Raw genomic sequence first — 14014 nt, 5'->3', positions numbered from 1 at the left:
GTACATGTAAGTCAGCTAAGCCCACAAACCATAGACCAATTCCATCAAAGAAGCTGCTTACTCATACTGTTTCAAATTTTTGCAACTCTGTAGTGTTTCACTTTTAAAGGAACATCTTTGATTCCAAAGGAGAAAATAAGATAAGCAAAGAAGTCTTTCTCTCCAACTTCTCAAAGGCTTATGGCTTCCTAAAAACAAGTGAATCTTTCAGCATTCCACAGCTGATTTAAAGCATCAAATGCCTGTGAAACAGCAAAGATGGTAAGCAAAGCAAACTAGTTTTTCAGTCTAAGTCAAAATTAAACGAATTTACCTTCTCTAGTACAGTAAGACAAGCTGCATGTCATGGCAATGGAAGTGCTGTCTAGATTTAAAAAAAAAAAAAAAACAAACCTCCAATACGTTAGAAATTCTCCAACATTTCTTCTTGGATAAAAGCATTTGTGGCACCAGTTTTGAAACTAAAGATGCAGTGCAGCTCACTGTAGAAAGAATATTGCCACGTAGGGTTGGGAGGGGGTATCTTGTATGTTTCAGTGAAGATGCCTAAAGTGGCTGCATATACAGTATTCTAGCAAAATTAAAGCCTTGTGAAATCAGAAATTGGTTTAGATTGACAACCAACTTGACTAGTGGGAGTTTGAATGAAGCCATTGCAAACTTGACGTTTAGTTGGATGCCTGACTCTGTTTAGTTTGACACCGCGTTGCAGGGATACCCAGTACATGTGGCAGAACCTGTGGCAAGTTGTTATGACTCTGGTAAAACCATGAAGTTCAAAAGATGTTCTTGACTGTAGTAAACATGAAGACCTCCAACTAAAAAAAAAAAAAAAAAAAAAAAAAAAAAAAAAAAAAAAAAAAAAAAAAAAAACACAACAAACCAAAACACCAAACCACAAACCCAAAACCTTTGTACTACTGTTTGGTCCTCAGTAAATTTTGTCATTCATCTTATGGATTTAACATGGCAGTGCACCATTGAAAAGGAGCGAGAATCCATAAGCCATGCAACTTATCTCTAAGCCATCCCAGTCCATTCCAAGCCAGTGAATCTTCCACCACTTAAAGAAGTAGTAAAACTTGCAACAGACTAATCTGCAAACCCAAGCTTGTGTCATCTTTTTGAAATGGGGGGAAGCATTACATGTTGACGTGTGCTGTAAAATGTATTTTTCTCAGTTTATTGTATCTTCTCTTAGATGCAGGGTGATAGCTTCCAGAAGACACCTCTGGAGTAACGCTGGTTCATCTGCGATGATGGCAGAGATGAGTGGTGCCTGTGCCAGTGCATAAGGTAAATATTATAGCAGTGTAGTAACTGGAAGAAAGATGGTGTTTGTAGGTTTGAATGGGCCTTCTTCATGTTTAGGCAGTATTTTTGACTTCTGTGTGAAGTTTGTAGGGGGAGGTTTAAGAAGGCTTTATAAACTGAAACCTGCCCTATTAAAATTGTATTTTGAGTAGATACATAAACAAGTGTCTTAAGATTTTCGATGGAAGAGTTGATAACTTTTCTCTTTCTGTGAAAACTCAAGGGAAAAGAAAAAGTAGTGGCTGTCATTCTAATGCAGCTTTTCAGAAAATACAGATTTTCTACTAAACAATTGTTAGTAATAAAAATGACTTCTAAGGGGTGCAAAATCTTACAAAATGTAGTACAGATGTTTACTTTTTAATGTCAGTTTTTAATTAATATTAGAACATATTTTGCTATTAGTTTCAAATTCTACTTCTAAGAACCTGATTTCAGGGAATTGCCATCTTGTGGGAAGGACAGGTTCTGTTGTATATTGTGTGACTTTTGTAGCCTCAGTTGGCTTACAATTTATTCTTTTTATAGAGTCTCAGCAACAGCAGCTAAATAAATACATAGTGCCTTTGTCGGAGTATGCCAGTTATGTTTATAAATACTCTTGATAAATTGCTGTTGTTACCTTGATAATGAAGGAAAAATGTGCTTTGTTTCAGAGTATTTCAGATTAAATTCAGAATCATCACAAGTATTTTCCGTATTGAGTTGACCAAAGCAAAAGCTGCTGCCTCACCAGCTTTTTATATTTCTGTCACTTGATAAAATTTCAACAAACAAATGCTGTCCTTGTTTTTGTGTTTGTCTTAAATGTGATTATTGAAATACTTAAGTTGTAAATCCTACTGAAAGGACACCCATTTGAACTATAAATGTTTCTTTAAAGATGAAAAAAAACTAAGGTTTTTCACTCAAAGGTAACTGATGTCACTAGGGTGGCACTAAAGTGGATTAAGGAAATCTGTCTAACAAAGTAGCATTTCTCCTTAGCTCCTTCACCAACCTGCAAAAAACTAGCAGGAGTCAGTTCTTACATTTGTAGTTTAAAGGCAGATCTGGGTCATGAATTCTCTAATAAAGAGATGGGATACTGTCTTTAATACACAGCATCCTAGGAGACTCTAAAAGATGTTGCCAAATCATTGTGTAAGGTTGTGTCACAATGTTTTCAACTTCTGTTATATGTGTATGTGCCTCCATTCTCTCAGCTGGGAAGGTGAAGCTTAATTGCTCTTGACAAGTGAAAAGCCTTCTCTTGGAAAAATTAAGTGCTCTTGCTCAATTTAGTAAATCTGTTTTGGTCATGTTGTAGTTGATAAAGGTATCAAAGACAAAAGCACATTCTTGTCAACCTTTCCTGCAGCTGATTTCCAGATTCTTAACAGGCATGCTCCCCATGTTTAGGGAGCAGTAAGTGACTTACATCAAGAAAGGTAATAATAACCTCATGAAAAATTAGGATGTAATTGTACTAGTTCAGCCAGCTGTTTACCTTACCTTGGTAATTTGTAGCACATTATTACTTACAGATTAGTACCAAGGTATTACAGGACTCCTGAGTATCATGCTGAGATTATCAAGAGCTGGTGGGATTTTGTGGTGGGCAGAGTTTGAAGGGGGAATACACACAGGAGTTGCAGAGGCTTAACTTAGTACTTGCCCTGGAGACAGTGTTCTATAAGAATGGTGCATTAGTACAAATATTCCTCAGGGCACTTTGATTACTGTAGTTGGCTGTTAATGTACTTTCACATTCTTGGGACAGATGGAATACAATCCAAATGTATTCATTGTGTATATAAAAATACTTGAGAGGGAGCCCCCGGTGGTCCAGGGGAAAATTCACTGCACTGTCACTGCAGAGACCCGGGTTCGATTCCCGGTCGGGGCCACTCCCCGGGCAGATGGAGCTCGTTAGCCCCTAAGGCAATCCATCTACGTCCTGAGGACCTCGCTGCCACCGTCCAAGTGTGCTTGGCCCCGGCAGATTAACCTCAGGATTAAAGGGTGGGCTCAGTTCCGCGCACACTGTGTCTCACCTAAAAAAAATCCAATGCGCAGGCTGGAAGGTGGAAAGACCTTCCCCGGTTCTTCGTTCGCGAAGAGACTGGCCATTAAAAATACTTGAAAATTGGTTTAGTTTTTTTGTCTCCTGACCTCCCAAGAGGAGACTAACTTGTGTTTCCTTTTTCCAGTTACAGTGACTAGAAGGTGGCAGTGCAGCAGTGGATATGCATTGGAAAATGGAAGGATAACAAAATACCAACTGCTACAGCCTGACTTTGGAGTGTGGTGTTGCCCACCATTTGTTCTAGAGGGTTGTGTTAGCATTCAGGAGTTGCCTTTGAAAGTAGCACTACTAATCTCTTGGATATACAGAAACATTCTGGTGGGAGCCAAGTGCTGTGTGCTGTGGCTGACATCGCCCACAGGGCAGAGGGAACCCCCGGGTTGGGCAGCACACACGGCAGTACATTCTGCAGCAGAGCAGTACTCGGGTTGCCCTTCACTCGTGTGCTTGCCATTTAATGCTGAAAAAAGAGCAAGTTGTACAGAAATTAGTCTTGATCCTTACAAATTCTTCTTCACCAAGAAACCATTAAAAGTTCTACATTCTTACATTAACAGTTCTGTCCAGGCCTTCGGGATGAGAGGAAGGAAGTGTTGGTGTACTGAGAAAATGATAGTGATAAATCCCCAGAATAATTAGTGCTGTGTATACTCCAGACAGCACTGCATCCCTTGCAGATAGCTGCTTTCTTCAAAACTTTGCCTAGGTTTTGATGCAGATTTATCTTGGATACATGTTGATGTGCCAGTGTATGTGAGAAAAATGATCAGGCACTGGTATTTATGTAGAAAACTCTTCAGATTGACTAAAGTAAAAAATCATTGATAATAAACTTTATACTGACTTTTGTGATAGACATAAAGCGATCTCATTTAAAAAATACTCAGTTCATAATGAGTAGCTAAAGAAGAAAAAGCATGCATACGTTGTCTTTGGGGATGAGGATTTCACACTTCAGTTATGGGCTGCAGATTCTAGGAATAAGTATGCAAGTACGTAGCAGATGGGTAGAGTTGCAGTACTTGCCAGGGCTAATAAATTTACTGTTTAAAAAAAAAAAACCAGCATCACTTTTGCTTTTTTTACTAGAGTAAAAAATAATACGTCTTACTCAGAGACTCTTAGGGTGGAAAGATTCTGAGTGTTCCATCTTAGAGGATTATTGCTACAAAGTAGTCTCTGTGTCTTTTCTTCAAGAAAGAATAACATGCTGTACTCCTGTTTCAGCAGTAGCTTGTAGTCTGGATGCTGCTGTTTATGCTGAGGTGGATCATCCTACCTAAATGCCAACATGGCAGCTATCATAAAAAAAATACCTGCTTAAAATGCTAAGTAATGAGAATGTGCCCCTGATTTAAAATAGTGTGGTGCACGTCAGACTTCATCATTGAAAGCCACAAGTTGAAATGTGTCAGATTCTGCTGCACACAAATAACTCCAGTGATGATCTTTGTGTGCTGGGTGTTTTCTCTCCATGCTGGGAAAAAGGGGGAAATGACATAAACATGAGTGACTTTGAGGAGAACCACTCCCAAGTGGTTTTTGAACATGTGACTGCTTTTCTTGCTCTTGTTGCTGTGCTGTTCTGATGTGTATGCTGTCAGAGTTGCTTGGTAATTGGCTATAGGACACAACCCCCCTTTTATTTTTACCTTTCAAATAACACTGTGCTATTTAGTCATCACTGGTGTAAATCTTCAAATTACATAACTGACTGTGCAAGAGATGATTGACAATTCAGTTAATTGTCCTGTCAGCAAATAACCAAAGTTGAAGCCTTCCCAAAGACCAGACCAGACTATTACTTCCCGAGTCACTTTACCTTCATACCCTGGGTTTGCCACAGAATTAATTGCAATGGGAAGTGGGTGAACAATGGAAAGTATTTAGAAGAGTCCTTTTTAGCAGATGGAAGGTTGGTCTTCAAGTGGCTAAACACTTCATAAATTTTTGGGCTTTCTGAATGTGCCTGTGTGCAGGTCTTCTAAGCAATTGGTAAGTGTTCAAGATGTGGGAATTATTTTCATTTAATTGTGGTTGCAACCACTATAAACATCTGCAGCAGCTGATTGTGAAGTAGTCTTGAGACTAAACCTGCCCATTGACACAAAAGGTTTGCTTTCAAGAAGGTGAGGTACTTTGGTGTTCAGGTATGAAGCAGGTATGCAATTTTCCCGGTGTTTGGAAGTATCTCTTGCTCTTTTACATAAGAAACTGCTGTGTTCTGATGTGACTGAAGTGTCTTCTATGTCCAAATGCTCATCCCCAGCTGATCAGTGAGCATTGGCAGTTATCTTGCCTACTGTGGATTTGGGAAAAGAAACTATAAGAGCGGAGACTGTGTGTCTCCACTTTGCAAAACACTTTAGAAAACCCAAATATTCATAACAGTAGTGCTCATCAGAACTGGAAAAAGAAAAAACAACCAAAGTTGTAATTAGTCATAATTTTGAAATGTTTTGCACACAGTGATAGTTGTAGATGTGCCTCATGAGAGAGCAGCGAGTTGTGACTGAGCCACAGCCATTGTTCATGTCCATGCTGTGCTGGCTGCAGCCTTGTGTTAACAAGTATTTCAACACAATGGAGAATGGGAATTCATCTACAAGTCCTAGAAAAGGTCAGAGATGTGTCTAACCCTGAAAGGGCAGTTCTGATTTACTGGTGGCTGCTTAAAATGGCCCTTGGGTAGGTCCCAGTACCAGTCATAACACCTGGAGAGCAGAGATAGAAATCCAAGCACATTCATGGTGTACAGTTTATCCTTTTGCTCTTCTGTTTCTCCCTCCCCATTAAATCACAAGCCTGAACAGTTTGGGAACACTGATGCCTAGAAAACAGTTCATTCAAGTAACAGGGTGAGGAATTGGCTCAGAACATTGTCACCAAGAAATTCTGGTCTCCAGGATATTGTGTTCCTGTTGGATTGCTTCAATCCATGATGTTCCAACTTCTTTGGCATCTTCAACAGAATTGCTTCATTTTCCATCTGTTGTGGTGAAAGGACAGTTAAGATGACTGGACTGTTCTGAATTGGTGTGATAAGTGGTGATGGTTAGTGCTGCCCTGAGCAGGGCGGAAAACTGATGATACTGCCTGCAATGGATCCTGAAGAGCTGGTGGAAAGGGACATCCTAATAGGACAAGTAAAATAGTTGGGAGTTTCATTCTCAGCTTTGGGTGACTTAAATTTCTGATCTTTTTGACATTGTCCAGATGTGTTTTTTTGAGAGGTTATCATCCACAAAAAACCATTTTGAATTATCTGTGCACTTGTACACAATAGTTGAAAAAAACATTATTTGTGTATAAAGTGCATTACCAGAATTTAAAAACCAGACAGTAGGAAACTACTGTAAAAGGCAATTTTAATAACTAGGGCTGTCACATAAAATTGAAAAGGTTTATTTAAAATTAGTGTGACATACCTTCAATCATCAGTGTGAATTCAGTTTTAACACTGAATACCTCATTATTTACAGTGTTGACAAAATTACTTCGGGTAATAACCCCAAGTTCAGACGCAAGTTTACCAGGTGAAAGATGCCAGCTGCCACGTCCCTGGACGAGATAATTAAGGTGCAGTAAGTATTCACACGAAATACTTCTCAATAATGTTGAGAATGTAGCTAAAAATCTACTTGCTCTGTCTCTAACAGAGCGCAAAGAACTATTTTATTTTGAAAATAGTTTCTTACCTTAGAGGAACTACTGGTTCCTAAGATTTGGTGAGTTTCTGTGCCGAGCCAAAAAAAAAAAAAAAAAAAAAAAAAAAAAAAAAAAAAAGTAGTTTCACACTTGAACTGTGCAAGCAGCAGCAGAGGCAGGAAGATGCAATCACGGATGTGGGTTCCAGCGCTCTGCTGCACAGGACGGCGCCAGCAGCACAACTCTCTGCCATGAATCCAGAAGAACAAACTGTAACGTGGCTTATTTCATTGGGAGTCTTAAATTCCCCCAAGAAAATAGTAGATGATCCGGAGGAGTTCCTGAAAACTTCTCTGAAGGATGGAACGGTGCTTTGTAAACTCATTAATCGGCTTCTTCCGGGATCTGCAGAAAAGGTAATGCTTTCCCATGTGTTTCACTGCCCTGAGACAGAGCCCTGCTCGGTGAAACACTGCCCTGGGCGCTTCAGGTCTGGTTTCCTTTGGCGAGAGGAGCTTCAGGGGGATAAATGTTTTACATTTAAGTTTCTAACAGAGCAAAGTGCAATTGTAGCTTTCAGTTCTTTGATTTTGTCTCTACGTCCAGAAAAAAAAAAAAACCCGCAAGTTTGCACTTGGCCGGGTTACACGTGTTCGTTCAGTGGCAGGAAATACTGGACCTACCAGAGATCAGAATATCTTGGCTTTGAATAGAAGGATATGCAGTTTGTCTGTATTTACGTAAATATTGTTAATTATGACTGTAAATATATTCAGTCTTTCAGAAGTCTTACTGCAAAATGCTTTGTAAGTCAGGAAATACACTGGAGAAGCAGATTAGGGCAGGAATAAACAATAACCCTTGCATCCGGGCTGTTTGATCTGTCCCAAGGCCAGCAAATCCATTGGTTCTGAGGCCATGTGAGGGCCTCCTGTTACAGTTTCATAAGGTGTGTATTTGCAGTCCAAAAACATGATAAGAAACTGCAGGAGGAAAAAAGGGAAGGAGTCCAATGGCAGATAGGAACTGGCAACACAGAAGAGAAACTGTTTAATTAAAAAAAAGCAACACTACAACAGGTTCTCCACCCTATCAAACAGGAACCTTTATTAAATTAAGCAAAGATCAGTTTTGCCAGCTCCTTATCTTTTGCTTACATGTGATGGTTCGGGGCAGTGTGGTGGTAAAGGTCATCAATTTCCCACTGTCACTTTAGGGCACTGTCATATGTTGAGATTTAAAACAAGATGCCGACCATTTCGATGTATTCATCACTTCCTCCAGTGGCTTTCTTCCTGCTTCGACAGCTTGCCTGCCACCCCCTCCCGCCCCCTGAAGAAGCTTCCCTAATTCAGTATAAAACGCACATGTCAATATTCATGCAGGCCCTCTCCACAGAGGCAACACGGGAGGTAATGCAATGAGCTCAGTGGGTTTTCTTTCTTTAGTATTGCCTGGAGCCTAAAAATGAAGCAGATTGCATCAGTAATATTCAAGAGTTCTTGAAAGGCTGTGCACTCCTGAAAGTGGAGGTAAGTCAGCTTGGGTCCTTTCTTTTATTGTCTTAACTTGACTGTTTAATCAGCCTTGGGAAAGGAAGTCAGATATCAGAGAGACTAAGTCAGTGTCCATTCCTCATCTTTTGTACTAATTATGTAAATCAAAGCATGGGTAGTTTAATATTCTGTTTGGAGAATTGTTTATTGACTGTGATCTTAACAGATTCCTTCTTGTCTTTTGAGACAATCTAAATGCTCAAGCAGACACACGAGCAGCAATAACAGGAGGTCTAACTAAACAGACTTAAATCTGAACCTGTTTACATGGTTTTTTTTTCATTATTAACAGGGAAGGAATTAGAGGTTTCAGCCTTGATTTAGTAGAAGGGTGAAATACCCTTAATACTGCAGTATTTTTTTCATCCCCTTGCAACTGTTGTGTGAGATTCTGCCAAACACATATTAAATTGTTCCTTACATGTAAAAACAATCCTAATGAAATCAAAAGACACTTTTTCAATGGATATTCCTTATCCTATCTATGCTGATTTTTATGCTTAAGCATAGCTCGTGTTTGCAAGATCAGTCTCACTGAATCACTTCTGAGTTCAGCTAATTTTGCCACCAAATTTTTTACTATTAACCTATGGACTTGAAATTTAAATACTTTTGTATCACACTTGAATTCCTACAGTAAAAAAGAAACCTGTAACTAAGAATCATCACTGTCTTGTTTGAAATATGCTCAAGGTTGTGGGAAAAAGTATATTCTGAGACAAATTCTGCCAGAAGCAGGGACAGCATCCTTGGGCATTACACAGAATATTCATGCACCACTGTGAGAAAAGTCCAACCCATAGTAGCTCTGTTCCTGCACTTTTTCCTTTGAAGGTCTAAATAAGCAAAGAGCCTTTCTCCTCTTCAGAGCTTTGACCAGCATGGCAATGTGCTCATTCCAGAACTGTCTCCCTAGCCTGTTGTTTCCCAGTAATGAATTTCTCGAGCCTGCTGCAGCAGCCCAGTTTTAAGAGCAGATATATATAGAATCCCTGAAGGCCTATTGCATCCAAAATCAGTTGTTGCCAGTCCTCTGGTACTGACCATGTGATTTCCTCCATTTTTCTGAGTTTAGTTTTCTATTTGCAAACGAATCATAAAATGGCTGTGGTGGGAAATATTTTAAAATAGAGAATTTTAAAGAGCTAAAACACAGGACAAGGGAACAGTCCTCAACTGTTGTGCTGTAACGTCTCGTAGTTTTGAGAGTCCATTCTGCAGTATTGCACTTACACTCCACAATTTTCAGATAGTCAGAACTAGCAACATTGCGTGTCCAACTCCGGGTGTTGCTCTGATCCTCCACATGCCTTTTTTCCTTGGCTTTAACATATTAAAGGTTTCTGACTTCTTTTTTCTTCTGATTTATAACCTACCTAATCTTTGAAATATTCTGAGCCTTAGTAAGTTTTTCCTTCACACTCATATAGTTACCCCTGTCTTGTTTGCCGTCAGAGGAGACCTCAAAAGCTGAAAAAAAGCTCAAATCTCTCGAGCTCAAGTTTAAATTTTGCAGTGAAATGAAAACAATTTCTTCTTATTTTTTTTCCAAAATATTGTCATATTAGAATGCCAAGTGAAGACAGGAATTTTGCTTCTTCCTGGCTCCTCTCTGCAGCCTCAGGCAGAGGAAGGCTCAAGCTAGGACAGCTGAGGTAGTGGGCAAGACATGGCACAGGAAGAATGCTTATGCTTCCTTCTGACTCTTCTCCCATGTTGCCAGCTTTTCTGAGTCCTCTGAAGGCAAAGCTGGAGGAGACAGGAAAACCCTCTGCCATCTGTTCCTTCTAAAAGCTGCCCTGTTTGGACCCCCTTGGCAAGGAGCCTCTAAGCAGCATACCTACGGATGGTCCTCCCGCATGCCTGAGCCCTAATTTGCCTTGGGAAGGGCCACTGCCCTTCAGAGGGGGGTTTTCTGCAGCACATTTACTCTGGAAGCAAGTCTGGAGTATCAGAACAGGCAGGAAACCTTCCACTTCCAAGATCTATCAGCACGGAAGTTGCAGAGATTGGGTACTGCGTTTAAGGATGATGAGCACAGGATAGGGAATCTTTCCTGCTCCAGCAACCTAAACCGAGAAAAGAGTATCATCAGGAAAGGTCTTGGCTTAATTCATATGAATTCCCTGACATCCATCCTGCTCTTTACCCAAACCTTGGATTTGACAGTAAAACCCTGATGATTTTCTCCAATTCTGCCCTTCTCCAAATGCCACAGGGAACTCTCACTCCTCAAATATGAAGAAGTAGCCTGGGACTGGACCTGAGCCACTTCTCTTGTCTTGAGACTGACAAGTGCATGTTAAGGTCAAAGGTTCTGTTCCTGTTACAGATGTGAGCAAAAGAGGATGTTCTGAGAAAATTGAGAGCTCACAACTTCTCCCCTGGATGCTGACTTATCCAGAACGGCCTCATCCTGGGGAATCTCAAACACGGTATTAGCATCCCATCCTAGCATCCCATGGCTTTATTGTACTTTGCCAAAGCAGTGGCCACTTTCATACTCTGCCTTCAATTTGTTTGTTGTAGTAGATGTTTGTGCAGCTGCTGTTTGCAGCTGAACACACACCCCTTCACTGGGCATTGCTGGCATGCAGGGAAGGTGGTCAGTGTGGAGAGTAAGGTTTCCAGCAGTTTTTAGCTGAAACACAAGTTGCACCTTCCACTGAACAGACATTGCTTGCCAATCTCTTCCAGTAGGAGGGAATGCAAAGAGGTACACATATGCACTTCCCTCCTACCCTTCTTTGTTGTCCTAGTAACTCAATCTTAGGAAGTGGAAGAAAGAGTGAGGTAAATAGCAACTTCTCCTGTTTCATGGGAGCAGTGAAACATTTGGACATAGTGGACACTTGGACACAGGGGAAGAAGGGCACTGTGTGACCTTCCTGTTTTGAGTAGGCTCCATTAAGTTGAAGGAGTTCTACAGGCTGGTGGTGGGAGCTGGAAGAAACCATCTCATGGCAGGGTGTAAATAATCACAGTCTTCTTTAGCTTCAGTCCAGCCCAAGCCTGCAAACATTTTCTGCTTCACTTGTGTTAGTTTAGTTAGTCTTAAAAGAGAAGGCAAGCATGGCAATCATCACTTCCTTCTAACCAGGCAGGTGCTGTAATGAGGTGAAACAATGAAATTGTGTCCAAAATTTTCCAACTGCTTTTCAGTGCTAGAATTTAAGTTATGAGAATATCTGTTAATCCAGCTCTGCTGAGCCAGAAGACTAGGCAAAGGACATGGGCACCTCTTTAGAGTTTAAATGTCCTTAGAGGATTCTTCCATTTCCTCAGTTTGGACTGAGGAACAGTGCAGATAACCTGTGCTTAATTTACATGTGTCTTCAACATCTGAGCTGTGTATCTGACTCAAGAGCTGGTCCAGTGAGTACTGCTGAGGCAGTGCCAGCTGGATGCAACTGGGTTGAGGTGAAAAGTGGAAGGTAAAAGGTTCTCTCCTGGTGACCGCATGGAGTCTAGTGTAGAAGACAGGGAAAAGATCATGAGGAAAGAGAAAAATCATAGAAAGCTCCTGGCCTAGCGTTTTCTTGAGGACACAAAAGAGAACTGTTTGCTTTTGCTCTTGACATCAGCAGCTCAATAGCAAAGCATCATTTGCTGCTGAGGAAGCACAAGATCTTCATTCAGCAGCAGCATTTTATTGCTAACACAACCACAAAACTTCTGGCAAGGTGCTGAATTTTGTGAGCTGAGAACGGTATCTGCCTGATAAATCAATAGCTGGATTAAACCTGGCTGCCCAAACGATCATAGAGCATGCAGTGGGTTGTTGCCTTTGTGTGCAGCACAGAGGGTATTTCTGCTCTTGGAGGTGCTTGTAAACTTCACCAAACTGTATGTACTCGGACTGAGGGTGTGGGAGAGCAGATGAAAAATCATCACCCTCTTGGCTCCCTATCCACACCTCTCCCAAAATCTGCTGTCCTTTGGCTTCACTAAGTGTCATTACCTTTCCTAGGTGGATAACATCAGAAGCGAGAGCTCCTGCCCACCAGCGACCAGCACAAGCAGCAGGAAATGGGCCTTTCTGAACTCAGAGTGACTCAGTGTCGCAGAGAGCCCCAGGCCCAGGAGTGGGGTGTGTCTCTGACACCCGTGTCCCTGCGTGGGGTTGGGATCTACAGCTAGGCTTCACCAGGGATGTCAGTGCAGTGCTCCAGTCCCTGTTCATGCTGCAGCCTGCTGGTGTGCTGAGGCGTCTGGGGATTTTCATGTTCCTTGTAGGAGACTGTTTCCCGAACAGATGGGCACAGGCAGCAGAGGCGCCGTACTCGCCGCGGCGAGGACATGCCGTCTCCGAGCATTCACTGCCTCAAACTGAACTGTGCTTCATCCTGCCCTTCTGCAGCTTTCCTCAGTGCTGCAAACCTGCTGCAATTACTGTGTCAATAGCCTGGATATTCTTTCCTTGTCCAATCCTTTTCCCCTCATTTTCCCTGTTCTTTTTAATTTTCGTTTTCCTTTCCTTTTTTCCTGTTTTCCCTTTCTCCCCCCCTCTTTCTGCTTTTCCCCTTTTCCTTTCCTTTTTCCTTTTCTGTCTTCCCTTTCTGCTTTCCCCCCTTTCCTTTCCTTTTTTCCTTTCTGTCTTCCCTTTCTTTCCCCCCTTTCTGCTTTTCCCTTTTTCCTTTCTTTTTTTTTTTCCTTTCCCCTTTCCGTTTTCTTTTTTCCTCTCTCTCTCCTCTGATTTACTTTTACCCTTTCCCTTTTCCCTTTCTCCGGCCTTTCCCCTTTGCCTTCCTCTTCCCCCTCTCCCGCCCGCGGCCGGCGGAGGGAGCTGCGGCCGCACGGCCCGCCCGGGTCCCGCATCGCCCGGCGGAGCGGGGCGGAGCGGGGCGGCGGCACCGCCTGTCACTTCCCCTTCCCTTCTCTTCTCTTCCCTTCCCTTCCCCGCGCCGCGATCCGGCTCCGGGTCAGAGCCGCAGCGGCCGCCCCGCAGCAGAGCCCGGCGCCGCCGCCATGCCCCGGGGCTGCGCGCCCGCCCGCCCGCCGTGAGTACCGAGCGCGTCCCAGCCCGGCCGCGCCCGCGGGGGTCCCGGCCGGGGGGTCTGCGGGCAGCTCCCACGGGTGTTACCCCCGCGGGTGTCCGCGCTGAAGGGGGTGAGGGCAGCGCGGTGCCGGCGCGGGGGCTCCGCTCCGGGCGCTCGGCGGGGGCAGCGGCGCTGCCGTGCCCGGTTTCGCGGGGCCGGTGCCGGCGGAGCTCCGGGGGCGCGGGACGCGCGGGCAGGTCCGGCGGGAGCAGCCGCGGGCAGCGGGAGCCCTGAGCGCCGCATCGCCGGCGGGCGGGGGACGGGCGGCTCCGGCTCCTTCCCCGGGGCTGGGGCATCGCGCCGGGCTCCGGGCTTGGCATCAGCCGGGGGTTTTGTCGGACTGTGGGCGGCTGGGGCTCGAAACACAGCCCGGCTTCCCCGAACTTTTT

The 14014-nt window shown here is 43.2% G+C and overlaps 1 protein-coding gene across 3 annotated transcripts in view; it reads left to right on the top strand.

Moving 5' to 3' along the window:
- Positions 1-7244: 7244 nt before the first annotated feature.
- The window catches only part of ARHGEF6 (Rac/Cdc42 guanine nucleotide exchange factor 6), a 39818-nt gene continuing 33048 nt past the window's right edge, over positions 7245-14014 (top strand). The window contains exons 1-2 of one of the 3 annotated variants that reach the window (XM_027899730.1): positions 7245-7446; positions 8479-8562. In XM_027899730.1, coding sequence (XP_027755531.1) covers positions 7282-7446; positions 8479-8562 — 249 coding nt within the window. In that variant the 5' untranslated portion in view covers positions 7245-7281. Of the gene's footprint in view, positions 7447-8478; positions 8563-13567; positions 13587-14014 lie in introns of those variants that run through there. The other 2 variants (XM_027899739.1, XM_027899756.1) reach the window with 2 other exon arrangements.

The sequence above is a fragment of the Empidonax traillii genome, unplaced genomic scaffold (assembly GCF_003031625.1).
Source record: "Empidonax traillii isolate 1590-97213 ecotype Southwest subspecies unplaced genomic scaffold, ASM303162v1 scaffold20:size5563877, whole genome shotgun sequence".
In the NCBI taxonomy this organism is placed as follows: domain Eukaryota; kingdom Metazoa; phylum Chordata; class Aves; order Passeriformes; family Tyrannidae; genus Empidonax; species Empidonax traillii.
The sequence above is the reverse complement of the archived record's forward strand: the minus strand, read 5'-3'. Positions and strand labels throughout refer to the sequence as shown.